Below are 23,422 nucleotides of genomic sequence, written 5' to 3'. Positions count from 1 at the left end.
CACATTGTCATTGACCACACACTTATTTACTTGACGAGACACTGTCTAATACATTTGCCAACGGTTTCCAATCACGCTGCCGCAGACAGCTTTAATGTAAAAAGAAAAATAATGAAATCAGTGAACCTGAACATGACAGCCAAGGCATAGTTGAAGAAAGAGATGAGCTGAAATCACATTAAGCAAATTTATGGAGCACACATAATTATTTTATTATGCAAACTAATTAAACTTTTCTGCCTTATGATTATGATAGAAGAGGGGATACAATTCTTTTAATACTGCACTTATGTTAAAGCTCCCTAATTGAAAAATGTTTTTTTTTCCACTTTACTATTGTGTTCATACAATAACATTAAGTATTTTTTTTTAATTTTTTGTTTCAGAATTCAGACCTTGTCAACTATTCAGACCTTTGTCGCACTATTACACAGACAATACACTTTGCTTTTTTATCATGGAGTGAATTATTTAATCTCAGATCCAAGATTAAAGCACCCGCAAAATACAAAGTCCCACAACACAAACAGGTATTAAAAGCAAACCCTCTTCTATCATAATCATAAGGCAGAAAAGTTTAATTAGTTTGCATAATAAAATAATTATGTGTACTCCATAAATTTGCTTAATGTGATTTCAGCTCATCTCTTTCAAACCTAAAAGAAAGCATTTGATTTTTTAATGAAAATATCAGCAAATTATTAAAGATGGATATGAAGATTGTGCTGTTTGTATATATCAAGGGATGTTGCTTATCGAAAGTCAGCATAGCAATAAGGGACCACTATAATATCCTGTCAGACCTTAGACCAGGCAATAGCAAATGAGATCAAGAGTATATTTTTGTGTGTGTGTATAGATACAGCATTTTTGTGTAGGCAGCAAAGTATTAAAAACAAGATGAAAACATGAGCATGCAACTGAACGATGTTTAAGAAACTGAAAAATAAAGTTACTTCTTAGAGTGCAAGTAGTGGCCTGGTCCATGTAGCAAAAGTGAAATATCAGGTTAAATAGAATGAATTACAGGTTGTAATTTTTCTAAGCTATTTCATAAAATTCACACACAGCCAAATGTCATGCATCTATACACTGTCAATATGCAATTACAGTATAAGGAGGAACACGATATCATCAAAGGGCAAAGGATCATCACAGATTGTAAAATCAAAGCTAGGGAAATAATCTGACCCTCGCTATTTATTTGATGCTGCCCTCTTATCTCTTGATTTATCAGAAGATTATCTCTTACCTAAGATTTGTATTGAGCTATCGCGGCGATCGTTAACAGTGCAATTCAGAGAGAGGAGCTCTGTTGCCCTGTTCCACTGTGGCAGCTCTGCTTTGTCTGCCCACAGTACGGCCTGAAGAAGAAGGAGGAGAAGGAGGCGGAAGAAAAGGCAGCGATGGAGCAGCCCTGCGAGGGGTCCTTGACGCGCCCCAAGAAAGCCATTCCTGCCGGCTGCGGAGACGACGACGAGGAAGAGGAGGAAAGCATCCTGGACACTGTGCTCAAATTCCTGCCGGGACCCCTGCAAGACATGTTCAAGAAGTAACGGACACGAGGGGCAGGAGAGGTGAATGGGGCTGGCGGGAGAAGGGGATTGGGTGAGATTGCCTAACTGGGTCATCCACAGCGCCGTTTTTAAAATTAGTGTAATAGTAAAAATCATCCTCAAACAATCTGTTCGCACGACAGTCAGCGGGCAAATCTGAACAGCCAATCAAAAGAACTGATCTATTTGTCTTTTTCTTGTTTCATTTTCTTAATTGTAACTAGTGACACTACCAAGGATCTCAGAATTCCTGTCTCTCGCTCGATAAGACGTATTTTTGTTTTTTAATGAAACATTAATTGGTTGGGGTGTTTTTTAGATGTTGTCCACTGATAAAAAATTAACAGGCTTTCTGTATGAAAGATTAATGCACACCCTAAACAGGTAAGGCAAGCATAACATCCATTTTGAAAATATGTTTGAGACTTTGTTTAAAAATTTACATGCTGTATTAACTGCATTAAGCTCTTCATTACAGAAAGTCATATATTTATTGTTATTTTGTAATGTATTCCAACTACGCAAAACAGGCTGCTTAAGAAAATAGGACATGGATTTGGTACCTTTTACAAAACGTGGTTTAATTTAGCATATGCCTTTGTGCATTTTCTTGCACAGAGGTGTTTGTGGCGAGATGATTTATACATTTGTCTTTCTTTGCATGGGAAACAAGATTGCTCCCATTGGGGTATAACTGGAGTCTAATTTTTGTTTTTGGAGCTGCTAAACTGTGTTTGTCAAATACAGAATTTATTTCATTGTATAATAAAATGTATAAAGTGGGGCAAGTTACTACTGTGACACACAAAAACAAATCGGATAAATCAGTTACCATTTCACTTAAAGATGACTCAAAAGGTAGTTTTCCATGACATGGATTCATTCTGAGATCCTTCAGTAGGCTGTTAACTATTGCAATAGGTTTCTTAAGTAAGTGTAACACATCAGACAGTTTTGTGCCTCTCCTTATCACAAGCCATGCTGAAGAGGCAACTGTTGATGGTAAAATGGGACTCAGAAGGCAAGATGAAGCAATCTTCACTGTCCTGTGAGTTCCATCTATACAACCTCAATTCTTAAAAACCTCGCGATTGTTTTCTCCGTCTTCAACATGATGTGTTTTGTTCAATTGCTTACTTTTCTTTTTTTTTCTTTTAAGTTGCCTTAAAACAGCCTAAGTAAGCATTCAGCTGTGATCATGAATCGGCTACTGCCACTAGGTTTCCTTTTTATTTCTGCCTCAGTGCTTAGTTGTGAAAAGCTAAATGAATTCAGTCAGCCCCCTAATCCTGTTTCATTTTTTACTTTATTTTTATATAAACTAAGATAAATATGGCATGCACAGTGCATACCTTGGGATCTATATTAATGTTTTGAACAGCAGCAGCTACTGCCATACCAAATACATTAAATCCAGACTTTTATCTTTTGTCAAACTTTCCTGTACTCTGTTTCCGATCTGTTAATATTTTAGGTGGAGGTCTTCTGCTGTCTGTCTTTCCAATGGCTTTCATGTATTGCAAGTTAATATATTAACTTGGTCTAAAGCCAGTCAATAGTGGAAAGATATTCAAACTTCAATGCATACTGCAAATTCATTATTTTGTATTTAGATTTTTAAAAGTTAAGCCAAGGTTAAAAATGGACTTGTTACCTATAGAGAGATATCTCCATGAAAAGCATTTTGCATTTTGTTTACTATATACAGTATATACTGTATATATGTTAGTCTTATGTAAAGCAGAGTTAGTGTCTCCATGTATGACTCTATGATTGACACATAAAATGAAGTAGCTGAATAATTTCTTTCTGGCTTGGTTTATATTTAATTTCCCTTAGGATTTATAAAAATATGAAGATAGCAAGGCCAATTTTATGTGCATGAGTTTCAGTGATCTCTGAAGTTTCCTTTTAAAAGGTGTTTTTTTTATTTTTATGAAACTTCACAAAGACATTCTAGCATCTGTGTGTCATAAATGGAGAAAAATACTTAAATGGCGCTGATGATGAGTTACAAAATATAATTACTTAGACAGCAGTGAAGTACATAAGGGCATAAATATTGATGCTTTAAAGGGTACTGTAGGTGACAAAGTCTGTAATGGTTTTGCAGTATACCCTGAATCTGACCTTCATCTAGCTGGCAAGTTGCCAGAGTTTAGGACTATTCCAAAGACAATCAAACACAACCACTGCATGGAAGTGGACGTAGCCGATATATGATGTCATTTTGCATTTAAGTTGCCATGTTGCTTATATATGTGTCCTATATGATGTATATTACTTTTGTTATGATTTTGCCTATTATTAATGATTCTAGAAAGTTTATTACTGCTAATGAGTGGGATGCTACCAGAACCTAGAAATCACATCTTTCTAAGTCATTGGGACTGAGATTTTTAAAAGAAAACACAAACAAAAACAAATTTCTTCTTTATTTTATAGCTAAAATTTAGCTCCAATCGCCTTTCTACAGGGTCCCTTATGCACTTTCCTTTCTCTTTTTTTTTCATTTGACATACAGATTGGTTTTGCTAAGCAAACTGGATATATAAAGGTTAGATAACACGAAACGTAATGACTGCCAAAAGTTGAAAAGGCTTTGCAATGTGACTTTTAGCAATCTTTTCATGAAACTCTCTGTGTGCAACCTAAGGCACCAACAAAATGGAAGCATTGTCTTGTTGGCTTAAACAGGGACCAATCATTTGTGCATAAGGATCAGATGTAAGATGTGAGATGTCTACCACAGGATAAGAGTAACTTCCATTTTTGTAATTATAGTTGCCATAGAAATGTTTACAACCTTTACCATCATAATCCTTCTATGTGAATGTTTACACGCAGTTATTTACCTTTAAAGTGAAAATTTGACCTACTTAAAAATGGATCTGATAACTTTGTAAGTTGTATTTTTTATATCTATATATTTGGATTTTGGTATATATAGATTTATTTTGCAGACAGGCTGTCTTCTAACCCACTATTTTGTCTTCAGACTGCTGCCAGAGTTTTGCCTTTGCTTCTAGGGCAGATTTTCAACTTCCTTCAAAGTAAATTTTGATATTTTAGTGAGGGTTCCGCAAAGGAAAGGAACCACCTCTGACTGAATGTGTGCACTACGTACAGTATGTTGATAAAATAACAAAGAAACTAATTCCTGTTATCACAAGAATAAAAAAAAACTATTACAATATTTTTAACATTTTTTCACAAGGACTTTTCAGATACTAGTTAGCACCCTCATTTCTCAAACTGAATTTCTATCTAAAGTGTGCAAAACATTTGAAAAATGAGCATATACACAATATACACAAAAAAGCTACCATAATAGAAATTATCAGCTGTTGTTGGCTCTTATGTTTAAAGTGGGTAAATATTTTCAACTTCAACCTGTAGGCAACTAAGACAAGGAGAGTAAACTCATTTGGAGCTATTCAACTATAAAAGGCAATTATCTTTGAAGTTATGTCAATTGCAGTTGATGATATTTGGCAAAAGCCTGTTATATTAATTTTGCACAATCAATAACTCTGCAAAAAAAGCATGTCCAATAAATGTTGTTAATGCAAATGCGAATTTATGCTAAAAAGTTCTGCAATGTTTTATTCACCCTTGCCACAGTATACAGAATGAACAGTGTGTTAGCAGAAGTCACGCCTTATTCTATCAGATGTTGGTTTCCTTCAACCTATTTATTAACAATGCAATGATAAAGAGTGCTATGGAAGTGGCCTGTTTGAATCTGTTAACACCAAGACCAAAGAAGGATCCCCCCTACCCTCCTTCCAGCCCCCTTTTGAGATAAGTTTTGTCATTCTCAACAAATTAACCATTAATTTGCATGGTTTTGTTGATTTACACAGAACATAAAGTTATAGTTCTAGGACACTGTTTAAAAATCTCAGGTAATGGTTCTCGGTATAAAAAAATAATTAAACTATGCAAGAGAGTTGCTTGTATAGTAATTTGCTTATTTTATGGGATCCAATTTCCCACAAGACAGAAGGCTGCAGAATGTACTTCAGGATACTGGTATTTTAACTGTTCCATAGTCATATTGTTCAATACAATAGATTGTATCATCTTTTAAACTACAGTCGAGGCCTTTTACAGTAACAACAAATGCATTTACTCTCGTTCATGTAGCTGATCTTCAGAATACAGGAAGTTTGGCACAAATGTATTTCACATGACAACACTTTAAATTACAGTGTTGCTTCAAAGTGTTAATGTACCAGCATTTTGAAGTATATCCAGACGTGCAGTGTACTATATCAGTGAGATGTTTAGTGTGAAATAAATGGGGTGAAGGTTATCCAAAGGTAGTGCTTTGTTGTGTTTTCTAACAAGAACAGACACTCTGGAAAGCTCAGAGTTAGGGGCTATAGAAAGATGCCTTTATAAGACAGAGATGTGTGAGGAGGTTTGGACTTTATGTTGCTATGGCAACTAGTTTGAGCAGTAACTGTATTACAAAAGAGAAAACTAAATGTTATACTACATGAAGCATACCTTAATGAAATTAAACAACATTCAGATGTAGAAGAAAAACCTGATGCATCGTGATGATCCTTGCTTAGTAGGCATTACATGTGATCTGTGTTGCAAACGTTAAAATTATTGTTGAATGTTCTGAACTAACAAGTTTAAAAGACTGTCAAGCAAGGGAGAATTTGAATTATTAGTAGAGAAACTGAATGAAATTAGTTCCTTGTTAGGCACACATAGATTTGACTTAATATGTGTTTATTTCTTATGATTTGTAGAAATATTTCTCCTTCATTTTTTACATTCATTTAAAAACGTCCCAATCACCAGTGTTCTAAATGGCATTTAGAACACGTAGGCATGAATTCACAAATTTGCATTTACTGACATATCTATTTTCATTTTAGGTGCAATGTAAAAAATGAAAATTTAAATAATAATTCAGCTGGCACCTTATCTTGTCTACATACTGAATCTTAGATTTATGTTCAATTAATCACCAGTGTTCAAGCAATGGAAGGGTAAGATAAATATTTCTGAATTGCAACACTGAGTACTAGAACTGTCCGATTGAAGAATATTGAAAGAATATATTTGAGATAACTATTTCTGGGTTATTTCATGCACCATTTTGAAAGAAGATTTAGGTGTTTTTGAGGACAGTGGTCTGGTGTTTTAAAATGGGACTTTGGGGTAGAGGCACAACAGTCTGCCAAGTATCATGCATTAGATGAAGTCAAAAACAAACTTAAAATGAAATTAAGAAGCTGTTGTAGACAATGAAGTGATTTATCTGCTGTATAAATGTTCTGAGCTTTGAAATAGATTCCAAAAACACTCAAAACTAGTTTTTAGCATGTAAGGTTAATCACAGTGTAAAAAAAAAAGAAAACATACAAATAATCTAACGTATAAACGTGTTAAAGTGCAATCTTAATGTCTGAAAGCAAGAGAATGTGACTTCATCTGTGTGGTTGGGTTAAACATCTCATGCCTAGACCCAACACTGAGCTTTCTTTTCCTTATAGGATAACCTCTTTTATTTCTCCTGATGGAGGAATACAATGACAATTGTGTGGAAACCTAGAAAAAGAAAACTATTTTAAAAATGTAATTTCAGTTCTTTGCTCTGTGGAACGTTTTTCAAATAGTTAAAGCCATATTGTTTAGACTGCAATACTTAAAACAGAAAAAAGGGTCAGAACCTGAAAAGAAAAAAAAAGTTAAAAAGTTGTCGTCTATTTTCATTTCCTGTAATAAAACAACTATACATATATATGTTATTTAAAATGTGTGTCTGAAAGGTACTTTTCTTTCTAAAAGCCACAGTGATGATGTCTTTGTATGTAACTGTATGTATATACCTACCTGTGTGTCTATGTGTCTGTCCGTAATGTTAGCCAATGTTGTCAGACTGGTTTGTCCCTGCTCGTAATCTGTATCTGGACAACTTGCTCCACCTTTAACAGAATTCTCCACTGAAGTACAATATGGAGGTTATACACTCAATAGACACAACATGGCATTCAATTCTCCAGTGTACACTTAAAGTAGACCGGAGTTTACAACTCTGTTGTGCATCAATCAATACAAAACATTTCTGTTCCATTTTATTTTTCCTTCAACAGAATCTGTTCTTTTGAATCGAGTGGTTTAGGCTTTTTATGAGATGTAGAAACATCCTCCTTTAATTATGAAGTAATATTACAGTATATCACATCAAATTATTTTCAGAATAGCTCTTTTCTGATGACAGTTTTGTGAGTGGAGGGGTTTTCAGCTCAGAATGATGTACTGAATCAAAATCTAAAAAAGGAAATTGAGAAGAGTATTATTTTTATACTCCATATGAGGACACATTAAGATATTAGTTCTGGCAGTGTTGGAAGGGTTATTCATGCAATTAAGTAATTGAAGTTTTGCACCTACAGTATGTTGTTCATTGTCACATGATTATTTATAACTTGACTGACCTGTACAGTTACTTTATTTCATTTTACTTTTGTTTTTATTTTATTTAGCTTCTGTTTATTTTTTTTACCTTTAACTGTAAGATATACAGCATTAAAAACATGATTTTAAGAGCAGAGATTTACAGATATTTCAGTGCTATTTATTTTTAATCCGCTTAATTGGGTATGGAGTATATGTAAAGTAATGTCTTATTGAGTTTTTGTTATTGCAGATGTATATATATATATCTTAAAATGTTTTTATTTTTGATGCCCTTGAATTTACAATTGTAATTTTAAAAAACAATGAGACACTACCCCTACAACTAAACTTACTAAAATCTAAAATAGTGGTAGTATACTCTACAAACCATCTTACATTTTATTGAGAAAATCATGAAAAAATCTCTGAACTGTGAAAAAAGGTATAACAGAAATTATTAAAATAAATCATTACATTTGATTATATCTGACAATATATGTTTTTTCCAATTAGGCAATTGTCAGAAAAGACTAACAGCTATTGAAATAAGTAGCTATCAAAGTCATTTGTAGCCTGTTTTATAAACATACAACTTCAGCAAGTGAATCTGGTATAAGAACAGTATTAGTAGGCTCATATGTCTTGAAAAACTTTAATGCATCAAACTTAAAATGGGGCAAAAGGGCTGAACGAGTCATACAAAAACATTTACAGCTGTGACATTTCCTGTTTAGATATTTAATATCAATTAATATATATTTTATAATATGTTGTATGTTCAAAGGTGGAAAGGACACGTGCATTAAGAAAATGTTTTATTTAACGTGTTACCATTATTCCTGGTTGAAAGATGCTTTTTGTTAAAGGACAAGCCTAGTCTCCACAGCTATCAGAATTAAAGACTAGAAAGCAAAAAGGGGTATTAAAACCATTTACTTTTTTTTCATTTGTAGTTATTTCAGGACACTTGGGCCATTTTTGTAATCATCTTAGGGAATTATTAAGAATGATAGAAACGCATGAATATACTATAATGAACTGTCTATTTTGAAAGATAGTTGTGGTGTTTCTTTAAAAACGCAGTGTTACTTTGCCTTGCAGAAGTATTCAGGGCCTTCCTATTAAATTACAACAAAATACATACACATTTTGTAAACTTCATATTTTATAACCGGAATTTTAAACCAGAATGGTCAAGCTGAAGGCTTCTAGTGATAAGATCAGTTACAGTAAATGATAACAAAAACAGAAGAGAAAAAAATGAAATATGAAAATTGTGTAAGTATATAGTCCAATGAATCCACTATTTGGTGAAAGAACTCTTGGCAGCAATTCTAGCAGTTAGTTTTTGGGGGGGTAATTCTCTACCAGCTTATCAACTGTATGCAGGTTTAGTGCAATTTATTACTCAACAGAGTTGCTCAACTTGCTTGGGGATCCTGCACAGACAGCAGTTTTCAAGTCTTCATAGACTTCAAGTCAAGACTGACTCCACTCAAGTACATTTGGATTCTTATCCTTAAACCGTTGTCTTCTTTCTTTTTGTTGTCTTTGTTTTAAATGTGTGGAGTAGTATATAGCAAATATTAATTGCTACTTCAAATTTGTCAGGGCTGCAAGCTTTAAAGCCAATAAATAATGCAAGGATCAGAATACTTTTGCAAGGCACTGTAAATAGCTACAGTTGTTCAGGATAGCTGGTTTAGAAGGTTAAATTTGCCAGTGATGTCAATTTCTCTAAAAATAGTTAATAACGGTGTTTGAAGACCCTCCTCTTCTGAGTAATCTGCAGACAAATTAGTCAAAGAAGGAATGATAAAGATGATATACTCAATAATATGTATGCCTAGTAGGACATCCTGCTCAATTCTAATGAGTGCTTAGTTGTTAAAAGGTTTAAAGTTATTATGGTCACGCTTATTAGAGGTTAAAATATTGACTTAATTGGGTACACAGGAACTATACAAGAAAAAGAGAGGAGTAATCATGTAAAATCCAGGAGCAACAAAGCTAGGAATTTCCATTGTGTTATATTAGATTTTTTCTTGGATGCATTTTTCCTTGAAGAAAGGAAAAAATATCAATAATTTTTAAAACTTTTTTTTCTATACCATATTTTATTAATATTTCCAGTGAAGAAGCACAACAGACTGTAAAAAGCAGAAGCAGGTCATTCACAGCTGGTCTGGGTTAAGGCTATGAACTCATGCTGGCATTCAGTAAAACCCCAAGGGAAGCAGTGTTGAAATGCACTTCTGACTCTGCATGCTACACATTCAACTGAAGTTCAGCTGATGGGCTTCAGTTCCTCCATTCCCCCCGCCCAAAAGCTAACAAAGACAGAAGACAGAACCTTAAATTTTACATTTTTATCTTTTTAACTCTTCAGCATTTCATTCAAGACATCACTACTAAGAAAACTACATTTTGCAAAGGGCTATTTCCATCCATCCATTCATTCCACCCGATCTATTGCATTTAATTTTGTTTTACAAATATCATCCAGGCTCAGTAGGTATGATTTTGTTTTCCGTCTCCAAGCCATGATTAGATCAAAGGTTAAGTTATAGTGCATTAGTTGAATACCTTCTTGCTACTGTATGTACAGTACAACTCCAGAGACCTATTAAATTGGAGCCCAAAATGTGAGAAAAACACAAGGATTCAAACACTAGGGATTGGGAGTAAAGTAAATGGGAGAGATATAGAAAGGAGGTGGAATACAGTGATGTTTGAAGAGTTGAGAAATTGTTGAAAAGCTTTGATTGCAGATACTATCATATTAAAATGATGAAAGGAGTATTTTTTTATGCAGGGTGCTTTGTTCTTGTCTGAAATTCAGTCAGTCTATGTCATGCAAAGAAATGTGTTTGTTGAAGATTCATTTGCAGAGAGGCATTCAGCTTTATTTGTTGGTGTTGTATTTGCATGAACAGTAGATTAGGTTCTCTGTGATTGAAGAATAAGAAAATAAAAGATATATCACTTGCTTGTACAGTAGGTATTTTACACCTAAGGGGAATTTGATAAAATCTGTTAGAAAAATAATTAACAATAATTAACAATTTAGAATACAGTCTAAAATGCATTTTCAGTCTAGGGGAACATCACAATGTCTTAGACAGGCTGTTAAATAATGCACTTTAAGGTGTGCATGAAATTGATTGGAATGCTTCAAAACCCTTTGATTAAATGCATTAGGTGAGAGAAATGGAAGGAAATATTCAGTGTGCTGGAAACTTCTTGGTTTATTTTCCAATTTATTATATATATTTTAAAATATTTTATTCTCAAAAAGCTGATAGAAGTTACCTTACTACAGTTAAAGGAGTTGTCTGGTAGTTTCCATGATTGTCTTTTCTGTTTAATACAATTACATTCTTGAAAGAGAATTGCGTTAGTTTACTAAAGAGCTGAATGAACCTGAAAATTCAAATGAGCTGATAAACCCTTATGCTGTCACTGTAGCAGATATTGTGATTTAGCCAGTTTCTGTTGTAAGGAAAGAAGACAAATGATAAATAAATATACGTAGAAAAAAAAGATATAGCTGAATTACTGGAGATTTTTATTGTCTGCCCAGGTAACATAACTGTTTTGTCAATTTAAAAGTTTAAAAATAAAATACATATAATACATTTTTAACTGCACAACACAATGGTAAACACAATGAGTGTACAAACTGTATTACCTAAAGCCATGCTTGTCACTTTAATCTTTATAATTACATTAAAATAAGAACACCTTGTAAACTGTAAAATAATTAGTCACACACAAAAGACAGTTGTGTGAAAAGAAAGAGTCCTGTACAGATGTTTTATTCTTTAGTGTGAAAACATTATGACATTTATTGATGCTACATTAGGAGAGTTTAGGGGTTGTTTCTGAGGAACACTACAGAACATCGTAAAAGGTAAACCTTCTATCTAATCCTTTCAACTTCATCATCTGCAGAATCCCAAACACTGTGTTTAGTCTAATGTAGTGAGCTATCCTGTCCTGCATAAGAAACCAGAAAATGCCAAGAAAGAAAATAATTTTTATACAATGGTTTTAAAACCAGAAATGACAACAACATCTAAAATTGGTATTGCTTAATATGTACTTTAATGACAACATTGTCAATATTGTTTATTGTTGCACTTTTCTTACATAAAATTAGTGCATTATACGTAAGTAAAGTGAGACAGTTTCATGTAATCACTTCCAAGGAGGAGATATACAGTGAATTTTTTACCTCCATATTATCTAAAGAATCAGATATAATGCTCATTACTGTACATAAGAGGCCAAGTAATTATGTGTCATAATATGCCAGGTATAATCATGAACCCTAGACTTTAGACAGGTGAGATGAATCTTAGAACAAAAATCAAGTGACTCTTCAACTTCCCAAACATTCAAAACGTGAAAAGAATGCAGCATAGTACATACAGTACAGTAGCTAATCACTAATGACTTTCTAATTTTCACCCAAATATAGCAGTAAACTAGCCATAGTGATGTCCTGCCTAAAAGACCTTGATACGTGATTCAAACACTGTTACAAGCACCTGCTTCTGAAAGACATGAAAAGAAAAAGTATTTTCTTCATCCTTGGTGCAGCTGCCGTGTGCGGTGTGTACAGAATTAAACTGCTTGAAAACAGCACGGGTCGGAGCAAAGCAAGCAGTCTGCTTGAACACAAATTCTCGTACATTCCAGTATTGCTATTTGCACTAAAACCTATCATTGATCTTATCCTGACCAAAAAAAAAGAAAAGTTTTTCTCTCGTGTGGATGACATTTCCATTTACTAAAACACATTGTTTTCTGTTTTGTTTTGTTTATTTTTTTTAATGAATGTGATTAAGTTGAAAGGTTTTGTGTAAAAAAAAAGGCTGCTTTACAAAGACCACACTTAAAGTGTTCATGTTCTGTAGGGTTTTTTCTAATAATATTTTGGGGGGGGTGGGGGGGAAGTTGAGAATATAAACTGTGTGAGCTCTAATAGAAACTCTTTTACTGCATGTCATATAATGTATGTGGAACCAAATCACTGTAGAATTGTCACATCTCTGGATAAAACAACTTAGAATTCTTGAAAATTAAAATGCATAAAGAAATTAATAAAATGGTTTCTTAAAAAGAGACTCGAGTGGCTAGTTTTATTGTTTTATAATTTATCATTGTATTACGAGAGCTGGTCCAGGCTCCTGCGAAGTGTAGTTCAGGACCCTATGTAGACGATATAATCCGGAATAAAGTGGAGAAGGACGACAGGGAGGAGACGTGGAGGATCAGGACAGGTTGACAGACAGGGGCATGACGACGGTGATCTGGTGGGGGGTGGCGAGGGCAACCAGACAAGTTCTGACAGTCCAAGGGGGAAAATCCGGGGCGGCGCAGTCAAAGGTCCAAAACTGTGTGATCCATCTGAGACAAACGAGGCTAAAATCCGGAAACCGGATCCGGAACAGGGACAGGGAATAAAATCAGCGTAATGAGGCCAGGCGCTCCGAGCCCCGGTCTCAAATGGTCAGGACACCGTGAGGAAGCCTATGCTGTCCGGTCTCTCCTGGACCCGCTGGTAGGCGGGCTTCCGGATGTCCATCTCCCAGTGCTGAGCCAGGAATAGAGAGAGCGCCGGGCTTAAATAAAGACGAACAAACAATGGGCAGGTGCGCATGATCAACTAAAATACGAAAACGTTGGAGCACCCTTAAGAGGAGGGATGAGGATCACGACACATTGAGCATGTTGGAAAATATACAATATACACCATTTCAAAAAAGGGACTTCTCAATTAATATAATTTCTTATAAAACACAATCTATATAAATGATTATTTATGCACTAATAACACTTTATGTCCAAAGGGACATGGGACGACACAAGTTTTACATGTAAGATGGTTATAAGATTTATCAAACCCAATTTTTATATATATTTTATGTAATGGCTTGCTTCAGTTTTAGAGATTAAACATATCTTTATTAATTTGACAAAACATGACAAATGCAATGCACCTCCTTAATTTATTATTTTTGACACCTCAAAAGCTTAATAATGATATTCTAACTACTAAATCAGAATCTTTATAAAAACTCATTAATTCATCAAAATAAAACAATGCTAATAATTAGAAATTATTGTTGTTCTTTAATATCTTAGCTACAGATTGTGTTTGCTGATACTTAGAAACACTAAATTCAATAATTATACACTGTCAGGCAATGTAAGTTTCAGATTCAGAAAAAGAAGTTGTATAAGAGTCTGAGCCCACTCAGGTCAAATAATTTAGTTTTCTTTTTTCTTCATAGCCTCCCACTGCTTGGTGATGTGGGAGTTTGCTCACCACTAAGTAGTCTGAAGCTTGTTTTGTAATCATAGTCATTATATCTCTATGGCATTGAGTTGGACGAACTTTGCAAGTCAAGAATTACTTCCTTGAGTGCTCACAGCAATGCATTTTTATGTATTTGTGGGGGATGGAGCTGACTGTACCTTAGGTACTGTATGGTTGACATTTCTGATCTCATGCAAGATGTTTGTAAAACTGCATATGAGATATTCAGATGAGTGTACTGTAATTCAATTTTTTCTTTATGCTTTGAAGAATATACTGTACAAATCTAGGTTCTCTAGTATTTTTAAGATACTAAAATTCCTAAACTCTTCTGTTGTTTATAATGGTATGGTGGTTATAGCCTACAGCTGGTTACAGTATAGCCTTACATACTGTAGTCCTAGGTTTGATGATCCCAGCTTGAGGTGCTTGTCTGCATGTTGGCTGCTTTTGGCTGCTCTGATTGGGTGACTGTGGCATACGAGAATCAGAAACAAATAAGCACAACAGTACAAATGGCATCATCGCATTTGTGACCTTTCTGATGTTTCTCATGTTCCAAACAGGAAACAATTAACAGCAAATTTTAAAGTGCTGCAGGTTACTTACAAATCCGCTAATCAAGGTAAGTTGACATATTACATCTGGGGGTTCATCGTAAAGTAGTATTAATTAGAAATACATATTCATGCTTTGTGCTTTAGAGGTCAGTTGTGAGAATAACTATGAAAGCACGAAACATTGTGCTTTACTATATGTGTCTAGAGAACACTTGTTTGTTAATTTCCTTCGTCTCTGTGTTCTCTGACAACAGCAACATAAAGCTCACAGCACACAGCATCCATTATAATCCAAGAATACCTGGCTGTGAGAGTAAACGCCATATCAAGACCATGTTTGCTATACTTTATATGCTGTGGTTGTACCAACAATGGCCTCCAGTGTCTGTTTCTGAAAGGAAAAAAGGAGAAAGGGAATAGGATTTTCACCTTGTCAGAAACAAAGGGGGATAAGGAGGAAACATCCCCAAATATTATGAATTTCTCTTTCTATGAGTGTCTGTTTTCCCTGAGCCTGTCTCACATATACTGTATACAGAAAGGAAGGAGATAGGTGGGAACATACTATTTGCCTGTAGCACTAAGTGTCTCAAATGAACTAACATTTTGTACCACTTGCTCACTCATACTGTATGTACTGCCCATAAGTGCTTTGAGTAGAGTGTCCAGAAAAGCACAATATAATTGTAAGCAATTATTATTATTATTATTATTATTATTATTATTATTATTATTATTATTATTATTATTATTATTATTATTATTACTGCAGTTCATACTCTATACAGTATAGCTGATGCTACCAAACATAGTGCAAGATGTCAATGAAGCACTCAGATTCATTCCCCTCATCTGCAAGCTGCAAAAGACAAAGCAGGGCATATTTGGGGAGGTTCTAGTTTCCAATTGTCCAGGAAGCCAGTGAAATCACATATTTGAAACCATGAGCAGCAGCACAGAATAGGCACCCCTGCATAAACTGAAAGTGGACCTGCTAAATATCCATGTGAGTATTGTGTGACCCCAACAGCTACACGAAAAAGAAGTTTGCAATTTCTATTGATTCTGTTTCTGCTCATGACTTCCTTTTCTTTTCAAAATTCCTGTTGACTAATACATACATGCCTTCAAAAGGCACCCTTATTGGTTGCAGTCTTGACAAGCCGTGCTGTGCTTTAATTGGCTACGCTGTTTGGCTTGCTATTGATGTGTGTCCCTATATGTTATTATTCACAAAGTAAGGGCCAAAGTACAGAGAACAGAATAAAACCACCAGTGGGTTCCTGACCAGGATATTCTAACATTAATGATACAAAGACATAAAAAAAAATCTAAGATGCTCAAAATATTAGAAAGTTTTGAATGTTACACACTTTTCATTTTGTATAAAATGAACTATTTAGTAAATGTCTTACATAATAATTGAGAACACTTCTTTAGGTTTTCCTTTTAGTCAAACTATGAAACTAATGGTTAAGTCTGAGAAGAAAAGGTCATGCATTCTTATTCCATTTCTCAGATGTTCAATTCAAAGCCAATTCCAATAGGAACCAGACAGCCTGAGGTAAGAAACAGAGAAAGACTTATACATTTCTTCTTTTTTTTCCAGGTGAACCATATTATTATTCTATACACACACTATAGCTTTACAAATCTACATCTGGTGAATTATTAAATAATTTGCACTTCCCACCATTTTCATATTCTGCTATTTCTACCTCTTATTCAAATAAAAAAATGATCAAAAACAATACTCCATGATTGCTGTCAGTTCAAAATGGGGTGAGCATATAATTACAGTGAACCAAGCTAAGCATTTGAAAATCAATAACTGTGTCAATTTGAGTTGGAATATGTTCTGCATTAAAGCAGATCCAAAATAAAAAACCTTTATAATTACACTCTTTGTGAAACAGAAAAGATAATTATCTGCTATCCGTTTATGAGGAACAAAAGCCTTCTTTATTATATTCTTAAAAGCCTACAGAAAAACTGATTTGGGATTGTAGCTATAGTTTATGTCAGCCCATGAGACAAATGGGGTCTATCTTTTGGTTTTAGTTTATTTTCAAAGGTTCTGTAACCATTGCTTTAATAACAAGAGCTTAAGTAAGTGACTTTGTCACTCAAAAAAATATATTTATCAAGGCTTGCTGTAATCTGTGAAGAGTTTGTTACTTTATACCACACGTTTTGCTTCCTTATGGTTTTGAATATAAAAGTCAGCTCCTACATAAATTTAACATTTCCTAATTTTTCTTAAATTTCATTGTTATGTTTACTCTCTGTCAGTGCATGTTTTGCTTTATTGAGTGTAACGGGAGCCGGTCCAGGCTCCATGAAGTGTAGTTCAGGGCCCTATGCAGATAGTATGCAGGAAGTAAGTGGGGAAGGACAACAAGGAGGAGACATAGAGGATCAGGACAGGTTGACAGACAGGGTGGGTATGACCATGGTGATCCGGTGCTCGGGGGGGGGCGTGGTGATGGTAAACAATCCAGACAGTGCAAAGGGGGAATCCGGGGTGCAGTCCAAAGTACAAAACCGGGGGATCCAACCGAGGGGAAACAAACACAGTCAAAACCCGGAATAGGGGCAGGGATGGGGAATAAAATGAAGGTACTGTAACAAGACCAGGCACCCCGAGACCCGGACTCAGATGGTCAGGACACCATGATGAAGCCTATGCCATCGGGTCTCTCCTGGAGAGGAAGGATCCTGATCGTGACATTGAGCTGTAGATTGGGGGTCAGAAGTGACCTAATAACCTAATTTCAGTTTCATAAAGGTAAAAAAAAAACAATTCTCATCTTCCTAGTATAAAAGGAATAGAAAAAATTGCAAGCAAAATTCAACATATAAACAAATAAGTAAGTAATCTGAAGATATTTAATTCTTCAGAAGAATGGAGGAGTAAATCATGGCAGAGAATCAGACTATACAGAATAAGGCAAACACCTATCCAGAAATAAAAGTAAAATGCCAAAGTACATTAAGTGTAAATTAATTGGCCCAACTAATAAAGACAATGATTTGGGATGCAGGTTGAATCCTGCATTCCTAGAAATTGTTTATTGTGGGGGTTTAAGTGCTTAATTGTACAGGACGTAAAGTCCATGCTGATTAACATTCATTTTGTGTTAAGTGTCCAAGCTTAGCCAAAGCCCCAAATTTTGTAAGTATACAGAGAGCTATTGGGATAGTATTGTGAGATTTTTAAAATAAACTGAAAGTAGAACTTAATTCAAGGGGGAAAAGGGATCCCCTAGCAATAGATACTGAACTATTTCTATTTTTATTTAATATTTACTACAATTACAATGTAATTTGTCCAGAGCAACCTTCAGATAGAAGCCAGAAAACACAAGATGGAAGTGAGGGAGACCCAGAACAACATGGCAGTGGACTATCTTTAACAATCTTCTTCATCTGTCAATTAGAGTGGCGAGAACTGTAGACTATAGCAGCCAGCAGACAAATGTGGATGTGTGTGGGGCCCATTGTGCAGGCATGTACAGAGAGCACCAACTCCCTCGGCTGATGGAACTCAAGCATAAAATAGGTTCTCCTTTATTGCCCTCACTAATTTGGAAAATTAAATTATTTTTGTTTAAGCATGCATCATTGTTTTACCCTTTAATTAAGACACTGAGTCAGAAGCTTAAATATCAGACTAGAGAAATGAAAAGCTCAAACCCTAAACAAATCATAAGTGATTCATCTCCCTTTTAGATGAGGGCAATTTCTTTCACCTCTGCAAAATGTGTTTAATTTTTTTTTGTAAGACAAACTTAAAATATCCTATACTGCATGTACTGTAAGTTATTTTCTCTCACCTCTTAGCCCCTTTGGTCCCTGTAGCCCTGTAAGTTTGCTGTCCCAGTACACTCCTCCCAGCTAGTTGCAGGTGTAGTTCCTATGCCTGATCAGCAAGTGGTGAAGCTGTTGGTCACTGTGATCACTAATGGAAGCATGGTCATAGTTGCAACAAGGAGAACTGAAAGGCAACATTTACTCTAGGTTAAAAATGTTGAATGTAAATGTAAATTTAGAATATGTTTAGCAAATGTAATGTACTGAGCATGTGCTACAACTAAATGGCATTAACAGGTTCCTCCACATTTCTAGAAGTTGCTGAGACATCAGTGAGCTTAATGACTCCTTTTGTCCTAGCTGTTCACAGAGTTTCTCTCTCGCTCGTGCTGTTAGTGGAACTCTTCCCAACTGTCTTTCTGTCCTTCTGCCCTGCAATTCTAATTGCCGTTAAAATGTTTAAATCAACAAATATGTATCAATAAAGTCTTTAAATAAGTAAACATCATAAATAACCAAGTGTCAGATTCCTACACAAACAAGAAAAAGTACAGAATCACACTGGAAAATGTCAAGCCGGTATCATTGTGTACATGGTGTGTTCTGTTGAATGTTACAGACAGGACCCATTTTCGAAACCCTAATACTCATTCCGAGCTCTAAATGGTCTGTAATATATCCCCTGCCTGTGATGACCCACAGACAGCAGGGTTCCTTAGTGCACATTGGTTCTCTCTCCCCTGTCTGTCACTCTCTGAATGCTTCCCCTGAGACCTCAATCTCCCCCTGTCAGCTGTCAGGAGACATCAGCCATAGCAATCTAAGTTTCCAATAGCTTTCCTGACATCTAATCATAACTCGGATTTTTGTATGATTAGATTTTAATTCTGTCATGGGAATTACCAGCACCATCAGTGGATAGATTAGTGGCATCAAACAGAGTGTTTATTATCTAAGAAAAGTGAAAGTTTTATATTTGGCTTAATGTTTGGTGGTAAACTAACAAAAATAATGGCCTGGAACATTATTGGAACAGTTTAGCACAAAAAAGCCCTTGACTGTTTTCTGTAATGTTACAATACCAATTTTGGGAAGTCATTCCTTTCCACAAATTCCTGTTTTTATTAGCCCATCAACTTTGGAATTACAGTAAGATATCATTAGGATGTTTCTAACAGATCTGACATTTATTATTATTTGTATTGGCACAGGAAAATAGATTGAAAAAATATTGAACTACTATGATAGCACAATAAAATATATAGTTTTCAGTTTAGTATGCAGAACATTCACTTCTTACATTTCTACATTTTCAATAGCACAGCTGCTATTGAATTTTCAAGACGTAATCTCTGGACTATACCACTCCCCCCAGAAATAAAAACATTTTGCATACTCAAGGCACGAAAAGACCAAATCTTACATTTAGTTTATCATTTTTACATGAAAATGGTACAGCTTTTCTCTGTACCATTCATTATGTATGTGTTTTTCATTATTGTTTCCACATCTGTTAATAATAGCTGCATAATGGCTTTGCAAGTACCACTTCAGCTACATCAAAATATACATGAGACAAAAGTCCTGCTGTTTCAGATGGAATCTGCTTCCATTTTTTTAGTAACGGAATGAAAAAAAACTTTGAACATACTTTGAATGCATGAATCTCATCTAATGCAAACAAAGGATCTTAAGAGATGTTTGGGAGAGAGAAAAAACTTCAAGAGGTTGCATAAATAAAGAGAGACAGCTTTGTCCATCAAAATGTCACTTCAGCTGGATTTCAGTGTCACTACAGACACTATAGTGCTATTTGTGCTTATATTTCCTTTTGAAACAAAGATACCCCTAATGTGAACTAATCAGATGACTGTTTAAAGTAAACTGTGTGCTATTTAGATATTGAAAGCACGCACCGACCTCTTCCTCTTTAGATGTGTGTGTCCCAGTTCTGGCAGCAAGACATCTTTAAAGTTTAAAGTTCCTTTATGAACAGTTTGGGTCTGTGCGATTATGAAAATCTTCATGACAATTCCAGAATTTTGCAGGCTGCTGAAACAGATACCAAACAACAAAAACACAAAAATATCTTGGAAATTTCAACAGGGAATCATTTGTACAGTACAGTATGTACTGATTTAAATATAAAACATGGAGAATAACATGAATATCATATCGTTTTGCAACATCTTGAGATCAGCAATGCCTCCCTTCTGCCAGATTTCTTAAGATTTCTGGTGGTAAACTCAACGATTAAGTGGTTGTGGTGGACCAGTATGTGATTTCCCTCTAGAAAATAGATCCCAAACTAAGGTTCCTATATGGCAACTGGAATCACAGTGCTGTAGGAGGTCTTGTCCTGTGCATGAGACATTATGCCAAGATTATGTGAGTTAGTGATTACATGGTGCTGTTTGTAAGAATAGGGGTGTTAACCCCCAGATGAAGGCTAAATTCCACCCAGGCTGTCTCAGTCTGTCCAACTTAAAGACCCCCCTTAATTCCATGGATGAATCTTTCTCACTTGTCCTCCTAAGCTGCTGTGCAATGGGACTGCTAGTGCCTAGTGGCAGTTTCAACATGCATCTCAGTGCTGTATCTATGGTGGATGAATTGGCTTTCCTCCTGCAGTACTGTATGTGTAAAGTGATTTGGGATCTTTGTGAATGAAACACACTACGCAAATGCCCTTGCAACATTTGTTGCTGTTATTGTTCTGAACCTTTTAGCAGATGAAAAGACAATTAAAAATGTTTGCATTTTCACCGAATGCATGGGAAAAGGTGATCTTATGATAATCTGTTACTACAGTACCTGTGTAGTTAAAGCTTGTGAATTTTGACCAAGTCTCAGACTTTTGTTTATCAGCCAAACACTTATACCATATAGCTATAGCTTCAGGAAAAAAAAAGGTTGTTAAGGTATTTTAAGAAAGGATTTCATAATAACACTGTAACATAACTGTGTAGGAAATAAGAAATAATATTTCAAATACCACATATGTACTGAACTATTATGGTAATCCACATTTAAAGGTTTTCCTACTTTCTTAGCAGTGTGGCTGCATTTGTCACAGTTCGAAGCTTTATTGCACTGTCCTGCATTCCAGACATGTACAAAATCAAACTTTTATCTGCATAGCTAAATGCATTTTAACAATATGGTTTAAAAAGGAAAGACAAGAATTCTGTTTAAAAGGATCTTTATTTTAGTGTTATTTCCACTCACTTGTCTGCCTAATTACTCGTTCTAAAAACAAAATGCTTAATATTAATTTAGCTGCTCTTTTCATTAAGCACAGACCACATTCATCTTGGTTATTGTAAATGTGTTTTCATATTAGAAGTGCTATTTTCAATATTTTATCCTATGCATCACAGTTAGTCTGACTTGGATGAAAATTGATGTTCAATCCCTAATTACAATTCATGTTAGACATGACCTTAGAGTTTTAACTTTCAGTCAATCCGCCTCTGCAAAAACCCACTTCTTGTTTCCTGCAGCTTTCAAACCAAAGCAGAGGGACAGAGGGGAGGTTTGAGTTGTTTTTCCCCACTGGATAATGTGGATAATACATTCCCCTAATTTCTCTTCGCACTAAAAGAAAGTTTCTGCAGTGCCATTTCACACTAGCCTGCTTAGGAACTGCATACTGTGAATGCAGAACACTTGACAAATTCGCACTCCAAAATCCACACAAAGAATATCCTCATTTTTTTAGCAATGTATTTTCTTTTCATTTTATACTTTCTCAGTTTGAGAATACTTGCAGTATTCACTGCAACTCACGGCAGTGATTTTTGTACTGCGCTGAGAGATTGCAGTTCTGACACACACACACCCATCAAGACAGTGAACTTTTTCACTGGCCATCATTTTTGTGGCGCCTCTTGGGGAATCCCAGTCATAGTTGGCTAGTAATAAGACCCATGATCAAACTGAGTCATAGAGCTCATCCTATTCATAGAGCAAGTATCTTTGCTCTCTGAGTTTCCTGGGAGCCCCAGGTGTCCTTACCTTTAGAAAGCATAGAATTCATTTCCCTTTCAGACTGAAATATTCTTTGCCTTATAAAAAAAAACACCCTTGTACATTATCAAAATCCCCCTGAAAGCCTTCTGTTAGCTGTACTCCTATTAGTTGAACCAGTATCAACATGGCACAGCTGTGGTCTGATGAAAGACTGGCAGCCAGTGATTTTCTCTAGAACGGGCAATCACCTGCAGAAATCCAAAAAGGAAAGACATTTAATTCTGAAATAATTAAATTTGTTGACATACAGATAGTGGCTTTATGATAGAGTTTATGGCATATGCCAGACTCTGGGGTGAAACTCTGTGGAACACTTTCAGAGAAAATTGACAGGCCTACATTTTTGCTTCAGTTCACTCTGATTTTGTTATGGTTCCCTGTAGTCATTCTCCAGCTTTCATAAATCTCTTCCCAACATATTATAAGGGCAAAAGACTTAATTACCTCCTTGATTCTGATTGGCCTCTAACGAGCTCACAGCAAGAGAGGCTTTTACGCAGTGGCAGTAAGAGATGACAAATGCACCATTGCAAAATAGAGCAGTAAATTTGCTACCATAGAGTCTGCAGTGGCTTTATGATCTCATTCCAGCACCAGCAAAGCCCAAAGTGATTGTTCCATTTTATTATATGGGATCCTATTCCCCCGAACAAATTCCCTACATGCTTGGGGAATTTGCTGCTGTTGATGGCAACTTGGTTTACTTT

The 23,422-nt window shown here is 35.3% G+C and overlaps 1 protein-coding gene across 3 annotated transcripts in view; it reads left to right on the top strand.

Annotated features, from left to right (window-relative positions):
- cplx2b (complexin 2b) overlaps window positions 1–13,112 on the top strand; it is a 68,666-nt gene extending 55,554 nt beyond the window's left edge. For all 3 annotated transcript variants that reach the window (XM_015349991.2, XM_015349990.2, XM_015349992.2), the window contains exon 4: window positions 1,359–13,112. In XM_015349991.2, the coding sequence (XP_015205477.1) occupies window positions 1,359–1,556 (198 nt within the window). In that variant the 3' untranslated portion in view covers window positions 1,557–13,112. The remainder of the gene's footprint in view (window positions 1–1,358) is intronic.
- Window positions 13,113–23,422: the final 10,310 nt, after the last annotated feature.

The sequence above is a fragment of the Lepisosteus oculatus genome, chromosome 11, assembly GCF_040954835.1.
Source record: "Lepisosteus oculatus isolate fLepOcu1 chromosome 11, fLepOcu1.hap2, whole genome shotgun sequence".
Taxonomy (NCBI): Eukaryota; Metazoa; Chordata; class Actinopteri; order Semionotiformes; family Lepisosteidae; genus Lepisosteus; species Lepisosteus oculatus.
The sequence above is the reverse complement of the archived record's forward strand: the minus strand, read 5'-3'. Positions and strand labels throughout refer to the sequence as shown.